Genomic DNA, 16,638 nt, shown 5'->3' on the forward strand with positions numbered 1-16,638 from the left:
AGTGCAGAACACCGTCCCCTGGCCACTCTCAGTGCAGAACACCGTCCCCTGGCCACTCTCAGTGCAGAACACTGTCCCCTGGCCTCTCTCAGTATAGAACATTGTCCCCTGGTCTCTCTCAGTGCAGAACACTGTCCCCTGGCCACTCTCAGTGCAAAACACTGTCCCCTGGCCTCACTCAGTGTAGAACACTGTCCCCTGGCCTCTCTCAGTGCAGAACACTGTCCCCTGGCCACTCTCAGTGCAAAACACTGTCCCCTGGCCTCCCTCAGTGCAGAACACTGTCCCCTGGCCTCTCTCAGTGCAGAACACTGCCCCTGGCCTCTCTCAGTGTAGAACACTGTCCCCTGGCCTCACTCAGTGTAGAACACTGCCCCCTGGCCTCTCTCAGTGCAGAGCACTGTCCCCTGGCCACTCTCAATGCAAAACACTGTCCCCTGGCCTCTCTCAGTGCAGAACACTGTCCCCTGGCCTCTCTCAGTGTAGAACACTGCCCCTGGCCTCTCTCAGTGCAGAACACTGTCCCCTGGCCTCACTCAGTGTAGAACACTGTCCCCTGGTCTCTCTCAGTGCAGAACACTGTCCCCTGGCCTCTCTCAGTGCAGAACACTGCCCCTGGCCTCTCTCAGTGCAGAACACTGTCCCCTGGTCTCTCTCAGTGCAGAACACTGTCCCCTGGTCTCTCTCAGTGCAGAACACTGTCCCCTGGTCTCTCTCAGTGCAGAACACTGTCCCCTGGCCACTCTCAGTGCAAAACACTGTCCCCTGGCCTCTCTCAGTGCAGAACACTGTCCCCTGGCCTCTCTCAGTGCAGAACACTGCCCCTGGCCTCTCTCAGTGTAGAACACTGTCCCCTGGCCTCTCTCAGTGCAGAACACTGCCCCTGGCCTCTCTCAGTGCAGAACACCATCCCCTGGCCACTCTCAGTGCAGAATACTGTCCCCTGGTCTCTCTCAGTATAGAACACTGTCCCCTGGTCTCTCTCAGTGCAGAACACCGTCCCCTGGCCACTCTCAGTGCAGAACACTGTCCCCTGGTCTCTCTCAGTATAGAACCCTGTCCCCTGGTCTCTCTCAGTGCAGAACACTGTCCCATGGCCACTCTCAGTGCAAAACACTGTCCCCTGGCCTCACTCAGTGTAGAACACTGTCCCCTGGCCTCTCTCAGTGCAGAACACTGTCCCCTGGCCACTCTCAGTGCAAAACACTGTCCCCTGGCCTCTCTCAGTGCAGAACACTGTCCCCTGGCCTCTCTCAGTGCAGAACACTGTCCCCTGACCTCTCTCAGTGTAGAACACTGTCCCCTGGCCTCTCTCAGTACAGAACACTGTCCCCTGGCCTCTCTCAGTGCAGAACACTGTCCCCTGGCCTCTCTCAGTGCAGAACACCGTCCCTTGGCCTCTCTCAGTGCAGAACACCAACACTGTCCCCTGGCCTCACTCAGTGTAGAACACTGTCCCCTGGCCTCTCTCAGTGCAGAGCACTGTCCCCTGGCCTCTCTCAGTGCAGAACACTGTCCCCTGGTCTCTCTCAGTGCAGAACACCGTCCCTTGGCCTCTCTCAGTGCAGAACACCATCCCCTGGTTTCTCTCAGTGTAGAACAGTGTCCCCTGGCCTCTCCCAGGCTCTTCCCCTCTCTCTTTCCATTACTCTGCCCAGCCTCCCTCAAGCCATGGGATTATCTTTCACAGGCTCTCACAGCTAGGTAATGCTCAAGCACTTGAATTCTCACATCAAGTTGGTAAAGAACAAAAGCATCAGATGACATCAAACAAGATAAAGAAAAAGTCTATTACTATAATTATTCCTGTCCTGAAATTTGTATAAATGTTTCTATATGATATAGTTCAGGTTTCAAATAGTTTGAAAATTCATTCTCAGGAAACTCTGTTTAGTATTTAAAACAGAACAAAGTCACCTGCAAAAAGGAAGACTGCGCCACCAACAGCTCCCTACTGGAAACACCACAGACAGAGAGGTTACTAACTAACCCCTCAGGTATCAGGAGAGGAGGAGGAACCTGGGTGGGAAGCCTGAGGAGACTGGACATAGCCCAAAGCATCTTTCTAGAAGTTCCCCAAGGCTAGCAGGCAAGGGAGGCATTCTCGAGGCTTGCAGTCCATAAGGTGGGTCACAGGGGGATGAGGCACCACTTATCTGCTCCCAGTATGTCTGTAGGAAGCCTCCCACTGGCATGCTGGTCACTGAGGATACCTGGTTCTTACTGCATCCTGTCCCAACTGGCATGGTCTCTGACAGCCAAGAACGTCCTCAACTGGTTTGTCTAAGTGGCTGCCAAGACTCCTAGATTGCTCCCAAGAAATGAAGGAAACACTCTTTAAGCAGTTCCTGCTCCCGCAGACTCCCAGGATGACAAATGACAGGGTTGTCCCTAGAGTTGGCAAGAACGCCCTCCTGCAGTAGGAAGGTTAATGCAGATGCCCGGGCAGCATCTATGAAACCAGCAAGCACCAGGGAGACAAAGTGGAAAACCAACAAGTATGCAGGGAAACCACTTCCTAAAAGGCACTTGTAAAGAGGAGTTGTGGGGAGAAAGGCCTAAGCCCATACGCCAAACTCTTCTATGGAGAACAGAAGAGAAATGTGGTGGGTGCCACCCTTCCCACCACGCACAAGAAAGATACTGCCCCTCCATCTTTATTTCCCTGGTACTGCTACTGAAGCACGGAGGCTTTACTCTGTAATCTAAATATATCCAAAGATGTGGTTTGGGGTCAGACAAATAATATGCAACTCCTGCTTTATTCACTGGTACTGGTACCAGCCTGTGACCTAAAGTCTCTGCCCTTCAGACTATAAATCAAGGTCCATATCCTATTATTAGGATTATGTGGGGAAAGCATTGGCTGCAGGAGTTTCTCAGACACACACACAGAATTTTTAAATGTGAAATAGTAATAATAGCAATAATAATAACCTCTTTGTTGTTGAAGAACATGCATGCTGGAAGGTTCATGCTGGAAAGTTTGTAGAGGCCAGCAGGAGCAAGACCTGGGAAAGCTGTTCCCAACTGTGAGAGCTGAGCAGTCTATGGGCTGTGCTGGACCCTCGTGGCTGAATGCACTAGAGCAAACACAGCAGTGGGTCCTGGGAGTGACATTCCAGGACACATCCATGCTCAGGGAGTGACATTCTGCAACAGATGAAGCACCACAGGTTATCTGAAGTGCCAAGCACAAGAACTCTCAAGGCCACTGCAGAATCTTTCCATGAGCATTAGCCACTAGGTACCAGTGGGCACTTCACCTGATTGCATTCCTCAGAGAACAGAGTTCTCAGAGAAAGCGGCACTCAGCTCCAAATTTACAGCAGTGCAAAGTGGGGCTCAAAAGAGTCCCAAGAAACGTCACACAGAGAGACTGGATCACAAAGCTAGGTGTCCCATCCTGTAAGGCTCCTGAGGTCTTCGATCCCTCAATATGCAACCTAGCAAGAAGCAAACCAGAGAGACAGCCAGAGGCTGCCTGAGCAGTTAAGGGCAAAGACTACAAATAGAACATGGGTGGATGTCCAGAACTAAGGCCATCTTGACAGGCCAAAGGTGCCCAGTAGTTCTGCCAAGGGCTGGCAGATAGAGGCAGAGCAAACTTCTCTACCAGGACTCAGAGGTGGTACAAAGACAACAAGCTAAGTCTGCAACTCTGAGCTGTCACTGTTTCATACCAGAGAAGTACTGGCCAAGCAGCTGGGCTTGCAGAGGCTACCACATGCCCTTCCCCTACTGGGTCCTTCTGGTATGGTTTCTCAGCTCAAACATCACAGGTTGAGTAGCTGTTCTCAACCTATGTGTTGTGCCCCTTTGGGGGGGGGGGTCAAATGACCCTTTCACAGGTGTCACCTAAGTCCACCAGAAAATACAGATATTTACATTACAACTCACAACAGTAGCAAAATTACTTTTAAGAAGTAGCAATGAAAACGATTTTAGGATTGGGGGTCAGCACAACATGAGGAACTGTACTAATGGGTCACAGCATTGGGAAGGGTGAGAACCACTGCCCTAGAGGTTTTCCAGAGCCCTTCTCCAAGCCAGGAGGCAGTAACCACCTTCTGTGTCCCCCCACCATACCCTATGTGCCCCTACCACGACCCGTGGACAAGTCAAGACACTGAACACTTTTATTACCCTAACCAGTCCCCTCTCCCTGCCAGCTCCTGCCACTGTCTAACATCTTGAAGTCATTCATGATCTTCTAGGCTCCAAAGGCTCCATCTTTCCAGTTCTGCCATCTTCAGCGAGTAAATCTTAGCAGAACAAACCATGGTAAGATAGACAGAACTTTTCAAACACTTTTAAATGTCCAGTTCAGGACACTGTAAACATTCACCCTGGTGTATCCAGACACATCCAGAAACATTTCATCTTCCCACACAGAACCTGTTTCCATCAGACAGCAATTCCTTATGCGCCTTCCTCCCACTCCTAACAACTACCACTAGCCATCCACTAATGAGAAGTCTTTGGGCGAAAATGTATCTGTACTACACATGCATGGACCTTTTTCTCATTATTAGTCCCTTAAGAAACATCAAAGAGTTTATCCAGTCTGCTTCAGTGTTGCAGTAATAAAGCACTGAACAAAGCAATTTGGTGGTAGGAAAGAGTTTATTTGGCCTAAGGTTACAGTCTATCCATCATCAGGAGAAGCCAAGCCGGAACCTGGAACCTATAAAACAAAGATCATGGAAGAATGCTGCTCACTGGCTTTCTCCCATGGCTTACTCATCTATTGTTCTTATACAACCCAGGATGCCCTGCCCAGGGTTCTCCTACATCACTCATTAACAAAAAAAAAAAAAAAAAAAAGGCCCCACAGACATTCCCAGAAGCCAAGCTGGGCAATTCCCAGAGGCAATTCCTCAGTTAAGGTTCCCTCTAAGTGAATCTAGTTTCTATCAAATGGACAAAGACAAACCAGTACGCTACTTAATTGCATTAAATTAACTTATTATAAGTAATGTATAACTTATTATAAGTAATCTACATACAATGTAAAGCTTGTAAAACAACGTTTGTACAACACATGCAAATACTACACTATTTTATATCTGGGACTTGAGCATCCATCACTGGGGGGTCTGGGAACCAATCTTGTTCATGGCTACCAAGGGACAACTTTGTTTTCAAAACCTTCTGCCCATTTAGAAAATGTTTTTCTCTGGTGTCTATGTTATAAGCTCCTTGAACACAGGCCACTTGGCCACACACTACACACACACATAGCTTCAGGGAGAATTAACCCCAAAGAGTACTATGGAGGTAAAGCCATGGATTATCAGAAGCCCAGGCCTTGATCCACTTACATTGGGCACTAGATAATTTGGCAGGCTCCACTGATAGCCTTTAATAGACCGGGCAGCCTTCAGGAAAGGAATATTCCATGCCTCCCTGCTCAGGTCTCTCCAGGGCACGAGAACTGAAGCCAAGCCTGATCCGCACTGGCCCAGGAGCAGATTCTGGAACTTGACAAGATTTCAGGAGAAAATCCAGGTTGAGCCTCTCAAGGGAGTCAGGGGCTTGACATGAATCTCCCCCTGATCAGCACCCTGTTTGGAAACCCTCCCTAGAGATGGGCTATCGGCTCCAGCCCCAGCTTCTACTCAAGTGCAGAGCAGAGACAATGAACCCACTGTGCTGAGCTTTTGTGAAAAGATGTGAAACACCCGGCTGAGCAGGTATACAGAACTGTGGGATCACTAGGTCCCATTTTATTTGCCACAACTGCATGATTTAAGCCAGGCCACACTGCACATGCACTGTGATTTCTAATTTCAAACCACTTTTATTATGCATCAAATTTCCAAGGATGCTATCGAAATTCACAAGGTGGGGAGAGAGGAGGAGGGAAAGTGAAAGCCCGAAGATAGCAGAGAAGAAAGTGCACTAGGGACCAGACTGAGTGTCTGAGTCTTTCCCAAGGAGGCTTTATGCCACATGGCCCAGTGCCTTTCGGGGACCTTTCTCATGTAAGATTGTGACAGGGCTTTCATATGAAATGTCCCATAAGCTCATGTGTTTGAACAGCTGGTCCCCAGCTGGTGGCACTGTTCAGAGAAGACCAGCTGACAGTTATAAGGCCCACAGGCTGGGGTTTATTATGGTTTACAGTGGAGGCTCTCAGGTCAGGCAATGTGTGTCTGCTTCCTGATCCACTGATATATAACAGGTAACACTGCAAGTTCTCAGTGCAGTCATGAACAGAAGCCCAGCTGCCAAGCCTCCATGCCAGAAACTAAGAACTAAAATAAATCCTTCCCTGAGTTGCTCTTGTCCCTCAGTCGCAGCAACCGACACCACCAAAGCCACTAAACCACAGTCCCAGAGCTCAGCAAGACTCCCCATTGACACCACCAACTCTTCTCCCCTGACCTTTCCCTTGCTCCCTGCGTTACCTGAGCCTGGTTCACAAGGCTCACTCCAGGTCAGGACTGAGTCCCTGCATGTTCTTATGCAAGGAGCCACAGGCTCAATCATTGAACATGACATTCTGGCCCATAGTGTAATACTCAATGCAGTTTTATTCACAGTAATCAAAACTGGACACAGGTTCTGGTGTAAGAGTCTTATTCACTCCATGTCCCCAAACACATTCTACATTGTCATCTTAAACCAAGAGCGTTTGCAGTGCTGCCCCATCTAACCCAAACCTCACTCATCAGCAGCAATGCTGAACATGTGTCTCTATGTACTATCTCGAGGCAGAAGTCTCTCCCAGTCTTTTGTTTGTCCTAGTGACTTGGGGAGCCTGTCTTTTATTGTTGTAGATATTGTCACCTCAACAGGACCAACCATTGGCTAGGAGACAAACTTCTTTGCATGACTTCAAGAGAATTTCTAAATTAAGTTGAGGTGGAAGGCCTGCCCTAAATATGGTGGCTCCTTCCCATGGGCTGGGGTCTCACTGGAGAGAAAGTGAGCCACACATCTGTTTGCTCTAACTATGCATCCTGATCATGGGAGCAGTGTGACTGGCTACCTCAGGCTCCCAAAGCAGCCTGAGACACCCCTTTGATATGGTAATATAACTGGCAGGACCACAGGCAAGAAATCTGTTAAGTGTCTGTAAAAACTAAACATGCCTGTAGTCAACAAACTAGCAACTCGATTATCACCAGGCAATTATTTACCCAGGAGAAATGGAAATATATCCCCACAAAAGGCTTGTAAGAATACTTAGTACAGTTTTGTTCACAGTAATAAAAAATAAATAGAAACAAGCACCTGGCTATATGCTTTAATCCCAGCACTTAGAGGGCAGAAGCAGAGAGATGCCTATGAGTTCAATGCTAGCCTGGTCTACATAGCAAGTTCCAGGCCTGCTAGACCTGCCTTATGAGACCCTTCTTAGAAAACAAATGCAAGGGCAGTGGCGGTTAAAACTAAAGACCTGCTGACCACCATGGCATATGAAAGTCACCCACAGACCTGCCCTCCCCTGCACAGCAGCATGGGCGGGTCATAGACATTCAGAGCACCTCCTGTTGCCACACACATGGTGCTGGACGGGGAAGATGCCCACAGAACCCCAGCCTCCATGCCACACAGACTGGCTGTAGACACCTAGAAGCCTGCTTGCCACCACACCTTGTAGCATGGACCAAAGAGGTCACTGGAGCGGGAGACACTACAATGTACAAATGTGTAGTGGATGTCTATGTGTATGGCTATCCAGTGGCAAGGGTCTGTGTCTCATATTACCTCTAGAGACTGGACAGAGAGATATGGCCCTGCCCCCACCAGCTACAGCACATGGGAGAGCAGGTCCTGCACCTTGAGTGGGCAACACAATAGAGCTAGCTCTGGTAGAGGAGGAGCAGGAGAACTGGCTCCATCCCTCGTCTGGTAGAAGTAGAGTGGGCATGGGGGTGATGTCCTCCCTACCTCACTCCTAGCCGCATGCAGTAGCCAGGAGAGCTGGCCCTGTCCCCCAATAGCAGTTGAACAGTTCCTGAGTGTCTCCTGAGGAACACGGTAGAGATGGCTTAACAATGAAAGAGCTGGCACGGCAGCTAACAGGCTGCAACACTTGGAAGAGGAGGCCTCCACTCCTTGACTGGGTAGCACAGTAGAGCTGGTTCTGGAGGAACCGGTGCAAGTGAGCCTGCCCTGAGGGCATGAGAGCAAGAGAGCCACTGCCCATGGTATCACTGGGTTGCCTAGCCAGAGCAGTGCTGGAGAGGATAAGGGCAAGCAAGAGGGCTTCCCCCAGGCAGATCCCAGGCTTTAAATTGGCCCACCCCAAACTCTACATCATCTATGAACTGTTGGAGCATATGAAAGGGACAGTCCTACTGATCCAAAGCTTCAGGATCCCCATGACATGGGGCAACGACAGGGCAACTAGGAGAAGTCCTGGTGAGGAGCCAATATTGATGGTATCACAGAAGCCAGAGATCTCAAACCAGACCAATGGCTCACTGCAAGAACATTCGAAAGAGAAGATGTATGGATGAAGGGGTATTCTGTGGGAGACACTGTGACACACTAAAGCTTCCACTACAAGATGTATTAGATACTTGGGTTTGTTTTATTTGTTTGTTTGTTTTTTATTTTTGGGGGAAGGTTGCAGGGGCAGAGGGCAGATACAAGGAGACAGGGAGATGAATGGGACTGGGGTGTAGGACATGAAACTCACAAGGAATCAGTTCAAAGTTTAAAAACAAAAACAAGCAAACAAAAGAACCCAAAACTGGAAACATGAGAACAGCCCTGGTGCTTACTAAGAAAGAAACACTCAGGCAAACGGTGGAAATTTCCAGGCAGTAGAATAGCATTAAGCAATTAAAAAAAAAAAAAAAAAAAAGTGGATTTCTGAAACGTCATGTTGAGAAAAAAAATTAATAAAAAAAAAAAAAAGAGGGCTTGTATTGTCTGGTTTTATGTGTCAACCTGACACAGCCTGGGGTTATCACAGAGAAAGGAGCTTAAGTTGGGGAAATGCCTCCATGAGATCCAACTCTAAGGCATTTTCTCAATTAGTGATCAAGGGGGAAAGGCCCCTTGTGGGTGGGACCATCTCTGGGCTGGTAGTCTTAGGTTCTATAAGAGAGCAGGCTGAGCAAGCCAGGGGAAGCAAGCCAGTAAAGAACATCCCTCCATGGCCTCTGCATCAGCTCCTGCTTTCTGGCCTGCCTGAGTTCCAGTCCTGACTTCCTTTGGTGATAAACAGCAATGTGGAAGTGTAAGCTGAATAAACCCTTTCCTCCCCAACTTGCTTCTTGGTCATGATGTTTGTTAGGAATAGAAACCGTGAGTAAGACAAGGCTAGACACAAAATAATTATGTGAAGTCCTCAAAAGGCAAACATAAATGAGGGCAGCAAGACTGGAGGTTGTTTGGCCTAAGGGATAAGGATTGGGTGTGGAGGGGCAGGAGAAGATTTTCTTGGGTAATTTAAAATTTAAAAAAAAAAAAAGCCTATGTATCATTAGGGATGTGGCTTACCTGAGTACTGTCTATAAAAAAGATCCAAGTGCTTCTGTGTATTAAATCACAACTACAAAACTGCCTCCTGGCAGGCACCAGAGAGCTCTCTCCTAAAGGCAAGTCAGCAGGCACTGTTCTCCTGGCTTTCAAGCTAAATTCCCAACAGCTTCCCAGCCCTCAGACTCCCTGTCGAAGGCCCCCTGGTCTCAATGCTCAGTACACACCTGCAGGTACATGAGAAGGAAAACTCCTGAAAAGAAGCCGCAGCTGGCTATGACCAATCGGCCGCTTAGAATTTCAGCACTGTGAAGAGATTGGAATGCTGAAGGTCCAGAAACTAATTCCCTTCTCATGGGATAAGTTCTGGCCATCCTCTCCAGAATAACCATTCCTGGGTTCCCTACACACATATGCATACACACACACAGACACACACAGACAGACAGACAGACAGACAGACAGACAGACAGACACACATACACACACACACACACACACACACGTGTGGCGGAACTAACATCTGTTGGCAACAGATAAAAACCTTTTAGAATCTATTGACTTAGCAGGTAAGTAGCTTTTACCAGTCCAAAAGCTTGGCATGCAATCAGAATCTGAGCGACAGGAAGCCGTCCCCATCCTGATGCACCTCCCCCCTTGATGTACCCACCAACGTACTTTAACCTTGCCTTGATTTATGACTTTCCCAATTCCGTAAAACTATAGGAACTTTGTGAAACTGCTTCTACAATGGAACATGGAATTTGGAGTGACCTAAATCTCTGCTTCTGGGCCAAGGTCACTCAAAATGATTCCAGAATCAACAATGCCTTATTCCCTTAAAGATGTGAGCTGGGGTTTTCGTGCGACATATGTCTTAGCACCCACCCTTCCATTTTTGTTGGGTATCTATTCACTCTGCAAGATCCAATTCCACTACCTCATGCTTCAAGAAGTCTTCCCAGAATCCCTACCTGGAGCCCATTGATATCTTCAATATTCAGAACTCACATGAAGGTTCCTGATGCCCTTTTCCTACAGGAATTGGTTTTTTGTTTTTGTTTTGTTTTTGTTTTTGCTCTTCTAGATCTATGTGACACCCTCAAGAAGGAAGAGACAGTTTCATAGTTTGGCCAGTATCTGAAAGATAGGGACCTGCCACTAAAGACTAAGAACAGACCTAAAGGTATGAGAAACGGCAGTTCATGAAGGCCCATTGGCAACAATGGAGCAATATGGACACCAAAAATCTGGCTAGCTAGAGACTGGTGACAGAGCAGTGCCAGATACCACAAGCTCTCTATGCTCCTTGGCTCCAGGTCCCTCACCTCATTTTGGTGCCACATACCCCAAGCTCCCTTGTTGGGAACTAAAAAGAGGGCCCGGAGAAGAAGGGGAGGGGAAGCCCATACCCCACCAGAGTTTTACCTATTCTCTGGTCTTTCAGGGGTGGGAGGGCTGCTAGCTACCTTCCACTCATCCCTAGGTGGGCATTCAAGCCTCTGACCCACTCTTCAGGGGGTAGCCAAGGGGCAGCCCTACCTGGGGGATTCCCGGAGCTACTTTGCTAAAGCCACCAGGGTTATGGGAGAGAGGGATGAGGGAAGAGGTTCCCAACACCTGTGAGAGTGAGTGCAGCGAGAGTGAGTGCAGTGGATCTTGACTGGAGCACAGGAAGGCCTTCTAACAGGAGATTAGATTTCTCATTAGGAGAAAGCCTGTCCCATCCTCTAAGCGCAATGGGCCTTGATGACCAGAGACATTCTATGGTTTTAGAGCTGTATTATAGAAAGGCAGGGGGAAAGGGAGAAGGTAGAAAGGGGGTGGGGGGGGGGGAGAGAAGGCTAGAGAGAAAGAGAGTAAGAGGGAGAGAGAAGAGAGGAGAAGACAAAGAGAGAGGAAAGAGGGGGTGAGAGTGAGGGTTAAGAGAGGTAAGAGAGACAAATAAGAGAGTAAAAAGTAAGAGAGCAAGCAGGGGCTGAACAGCCCTTTTTATGGTCTTCACTGTTGCTAGGTAACTGGGGAGGAGTTTAGCCTGAAGGTCAGAAGCTTGGGTCATTGCCTATGTGACTTCTAACCATGCTTCTCTTGTGGGGGATGGGGGGGGGGAGTAACTTAGGCAGGGGCCAGAGTTCCAGGAGCATAAAGGAACACCTACAGTGTTTTGTAGGTGAATTATCACCATTTCTGGGGTTCAGACCTCAGCTCAACTGGAGACCAGCCTGTCTGTGCATCGCCCAATGCCCCACACTCCCTATGCTCTTTGGCTCCAGGTTCCTCTCCTTATGGTGAGACAATGTCACCTTCCTATCCAGAGGGCCTGCAGCTTTGTCCACTATCCTCTGAGGCAAGGTCCCCACCTACTCATCTGGTTTCTATCCAGACAGGCTGGAACACAAAGGCACCAGATTCCAGAGGTCAATACGTTGCAATGCCAGTTGACCTAGAGTTAAAGGAAGGAGAATATTCTAAACCAGTTGGCAGAGGGGCATCTGAACTTCCATGTTCATCAAAAAAGTAATAAGAGCCCAGGTGAAGAAGCACCCTAAGTGTCCATGAGCGGATGAAGAGAGCGTGCAATGTGAGCACAGAGAATGGCTCTGCCTTTGTAGATAGGCAGGTGGAGCTGAAGCAACAGACCTCACAGATGGAGAGAACAGAATGGGGTCTGAGAGAAAGGGAGGCAGGGCACGAGGCAAGCCTCTATTAGCAAAACTATGTTTTCACGTTCTGTATGATATTCTGCATGGCATAGTGAACAGAATAAATAATGTATTTTTCACTTCAAAAACCCACTAAAAGAGTACATTTCAAATGTTCTCACCTCAAGAAATGATGACAAAAAAAGGTGCCAGACTGGATTAACCTAATTATTCCCCATTGTGCTCATAAATTGCAGGGCTGTGAGTGCCACAAGCACAGGTATAACTATCAACTTACGATTTTCAAAACTTTAAAAAGAACAAAGACAATTCTGCTACTCAACTTCAAGGCCCTGTTTGACATCGGTGTGCCAAGCATTGTCTTTTCAGAAGCAAATTCATTTGTTTTTATATTTTATGTTTTTTTAATTGTTTATTTATTTACATGAGTACACTGTAGCTGTCTTCAGACACACCAGAAGAGGGCACTGGATCCCATTATAGATGGTTGTAAGCCACCATGTATATTTTATGTTTTTTAAGCCAACTTTGAATCTACAATATATGTTTTAAAATGTTCACTATTCCCCACTCCAAAGTTACTTTTTTCCCCTTCAGAACAAAAAAAAAAAAAAAAATCATAATCATGTGGGATGCTTCTTGGAAAATTCTGTCTCGGAAAAAAAAAAAATTATAACCAAACTTCACCCCACCTTTCCATCCACACACACTTCCCAAAGCAAATGCATGGTGACAGTGTGTTGTTATGAAAACCATCTGGAGTGCCACCAGTGTGAGCAAGGTAGAGGCACAACACATGGGCCTCAAGCACAAGGGTCACAGCCCCTGCCTCAGGAGCTCTCAGGAGCTCTCAGAGTCTCTCAGGAGCGGCTCTCTCCAGCAAAGCTGTGAACAGTGAGAGACTGCCTCTGAAGGGAGTACCTGCCCCTGGAAAGTTTGACACGCTGAAAGCTTAACAACCCCAACAGGTGACAAGGGACAAACCATTAGGCTAAATCCCCCTCTATTAAACTGACCCATCTTGATAGAGAGGTTTTCAGGGGCAGCATGCATGAGACATCTATAAAAGAAAATGAGAGGAGGAGAAACAGTGTAATCACCCAACTCTGACTAGGCCTGCTCTGAGCAGCCACTAGATTCTCCTTCAAGACAGCGATAGCTGAGAAGCTGTTGTGTACACTACAAGGTGGGAAAAGAAAGAAGCAGAAACCTTTGCACCCAAAGCAAAAGATACCATGAAAAAGAGACCAACACAGAACAGAGCTGGAACACACACAGAACAGAGCTGGAACTGGGGCAATGACCACCCAGCCTGTTTACCACCCAAAGCCGCCTTTCCAACACCAAAACGGGAAATTTCCCAGAAACGAGCTGACAGAAATACATTTTGTTCAAACTATGAGCCTTCTTCACTTGTCATGGCTGGAAAACAGAAAGATAACCTGTTTGGGGCTTGTTGTGTGTCCCTTTGACCTATAGCCACTCTGTAGCACCAACACTAATTTCACAGATCAAGTGATAGGTTCCAAAGCTAAAGGTGGAGAGTAGTGGAGGTAAGCCCCAGGAACGTGAGTTTTCTGTCCCCTGTATGGATGGACCCAGGCTCCAGCAGGAAACCACAGTGACGTGTACAAATGATCAGCAGCTCCTTCACTCAGTCATTCAATAGAAGGTCACCCCTACTAAGAGCCTGTCTGAATTCCAGGGGACAGTGACAAAGGCCAAGCAAACATATGGTTCACATTGTTTTCCAAGCCAGAAGTCCGATCTCTTTAAAGCTCCACTGTCAGGAATCTGGGCTCTCAACTTTTCTCTTCTTCAGTGAATGACCAACTAAGAACAACCAGGAGACACTGGCAGCGACCCTCGGAAGTCAGGGTCCAAGAGTCTAAATTGGTGTCAATCACAGGCTAGAGGTCACAAGCTTAAGGTTAAGGGGAGTCACCAGGGGTTAAGTGAAAAGTCTACCCTTCCAATGAGACCAGCTAAAGCAGCTTCTGGCTAGACAGTCTGAGGGCTGCCTGGAGGAAGTGGCCTGGAGCCACTTCGTTCAAGCGCACGAGGACAATGCCCTACAGCACTGGGCCAAAGACAGAAGGCAAATGACTACTTGCATGGGACAGGGTCACCCGTGATAAAGCCCATCTCTCTCATTGGCCGCTCCCTCTGAAGGTCACTAGAGAAGGCTGGACTTGAAGCACGTCCTGGCTAAGAACACGGGGTTGATCACTGGGAAGGGGAAGTCATCTACTTTACGAAACTGTTGACTAAGCAAGAAGCCAACTCAAAGCTCACACAAACAGCGGCAGGCAACGGGACTCGAACACCTATGCAGCCAGACGCCCGCGGATGGCCGCTGGCGGGCGCCCTGGCACCGCCCACAGCCCTGGAAACTGCTCCCCAGGCGCGCAGGGCGCTCCCCTCGCTTGCTCTCCACCGCCTCCCTTTTTTTTCTTTCCTGCGGCAGGATCAAGCCAGCTTCCAAACGTGGGCCGCAGAACGCTGCGACGTCGGCGCTCCGCCCGCCCGTGGATCCCTCCGCCGGCCCGAGTCTGCGCGCGGCCTCCCCACTGCACACCACGAGCGGTTTCCCGCGCGGCGCCGCGCCCCACCCCCACCCCGCCGCGCCCCAACCCCCATCCCCGCTCACCTGCCGTCCGCGTCTCCATGGCAACGCCCCCACGGCGGAGGAAAAAAAAAGCCTCGGGCTCTTCCCGGCTCCCTCCCGGGCTGAGCGAGAAAGTCGGACACCCTGAGGAAACTTCGCTCTTTATTTTGATTTTTTTAGGGAAAGAGCCGGAGAGGTTATGGCGAATCTGCGGCATCCAACATGGCGGATGGAGTCTTCGCCCTCCTCTCCCCGGGGATCCGACGCCTACGTAGCGACGTCGGTCGCGGGGAACCGCCCTCGGCACGCAAGGCACAGTGCGCATGCTCGCGGCTACCCTAGGTGCCGGCCTCTCGTCCCGGCGTTCTGCGCGCTGTTTTGGGCCACGCCCGGGGCGGGACGCTGTGATCCTGGGACGTGGGAGTCAGGACCCGGAATGTCCTGAATCCTCTTCCGTGCGGGGACGGCTGCGAGTGGGCAGGCTAGTGCGCCCCTTTGCATACTAGCTTTTCCGGGGCTCAGTTTCCCAAGTTGCCGGTCGGGTTGACTAGGTGTAGTTGGCCCAGGCAGGCTCTCCCAGGGTCCGGGACGAGCCGGGTTGGAAGTGACAGTGCCTCGCACATCTTTTTTTTTTTTTTTTTTTTTTTTTTTTTTGGAAGCTCAGTGACCACCTTTCCGTTTTTTATGTTAGGAGCTTAGAGCCCCCTCCGCACGCTGCAGGAAGCGTCTGTTCCACGTAACTTTGATAGAATATATTTCTACCGACATCGAAGTCCCTTATCCCTACCTATCTTGGTCAGCTTTTTAGCATTCGAAACTGGGAATGAGTTTTAGAGTTGGCCAATTAAGTATATATATAATAATAACAGTCGTACTTGTGCTGGTAAAGCTATCTTTTAGAAAGGTTTTTAAATTAGCCATTGTAAAAAAGTACTCCACACATACAGAAACAAGAGAAAAATGTTAAAAGAAGCAGGACGGAAATGACCGGCGTCTGGGCAGCCCTGGTTTGTTTTTACAGTGCTGGTGAAATGCTGAGTATAGTCCTTCTGTAGTGTTTAGCTTGGAGTGCTCCTCAGACAGCTCTAGGTTCCTCTCTCTTACCCCCACAGGTCGAGGTCATGTGTTTATTACTTCTTCACATTCAGTTGCGCATAACTGTTTGCTACCCCTTTCTGCCATGGACTGAGTTTGCCGAGCGGAGAGAGGGTCCTGTCACAAAGGCCCCTGGGTCTTTTAGTCTTTGCCTACCCATCACAGATTTCATAGTAATGCTACTGAACGACTGAATGAGCTCATTCATTTTGTTCACTTTTTTAAAAACAAAAACCAGAAACGTTGACGTGCCTTTGGGCAGTGAACCTTAAGATGACTGGTCTAATTCTTCATTCTTCTGTTTAGTACATATTTAAAAACATCTTTATTTCAGTGGGCAGGTGAGCAAAGGACAGGTGTTCAGGAAGGTTGTGTAGCTTTTTTGAGATCACATAGACAGTCCATGAAGTGTGTGGCCCCACCTTTCCACAACCCACCAGATGCCGGTAGACACAATGTGAGGAGAATCAGGAAGTTGTTGCTTCACCTCCACTAACTTCTGCCTCAGGGAGGGCTGCGTGGCAGGGGAACAGTAACATCTTTCATTTGAAAATGAACTAACCAGAATGCTGCATTGATGTGATTTCCTTTTTAGAACTCCAAATATTTACACTAATTTTCTGTCAGGACATGTGAGTTGTGCTGGTTGCTGACAATACTGGTTTTGTGCTGGGCTGCCTTTCTTAAAAAGCAGCACTGAAATACTATTGATTGATTAGCAGGTGGGTCGATTGCTCTTGAATGTTGTAGCCAAAATCAGTTTTGGAAATGAAGCTAGTTAACATATATCTCAAAACTCAATGGCTCCCAAACAGTAAAGCCAAATTT

At 48.5% G+C, this 16,638-nt stretch overlaps 1 protein-coding gene across 11 annotated transcripts in view; it reads right to left on the reverse strand.

Moving 5' to 3' along the window:
* Nucleotides 1–15,012, reverse strand: part of Zfat (zinc finger and AT hook domain containing) — a 175,209-nt gene extending 160,197 nt beyond the window's left edge. For 7 of the 11 annotated variants that reach the window (XR_003951402.1, XR_001781548.2, XR_001781547.2 and 4 more), the window contains exon 1: nucleotides 14,758–15,012. Coding sequence is in view for 4 of the 11 variants with exons in the window: in XM_006521124.4 (XP_006521187.2) it covers nucleotides 14,758–14,932 (175 nt within the window). In the remaining 7 variants the exon portion in view is untranslated. Of the gene's footprint in view, nucleotides 1–14,402; nucleotides 14,706–14,757 lie in introns of those variants that run through there. The other 4 variants (NR_152182.1, NM_198644.2, NM_001145888.1 and 1 more) reach the window with 2 other exon arrangements.
* Between the last annotated feature and the right edge of the window lie 1,626 nt (nucleotides 15,013–16,638).

Source organism: Mus musculus, chromosome 15 (genome assembly GCF_000001635.26).
Source record: "Mus musculus strain C57BL/6J chromosome 15, GRCm38.p6 C57BL/6J".
NCBI classification, from domain to species: Eukaryota; Metazoa; Chordata; class Mammalia; order Rodentia; family Muridae; genus Mus; species Mus musculus.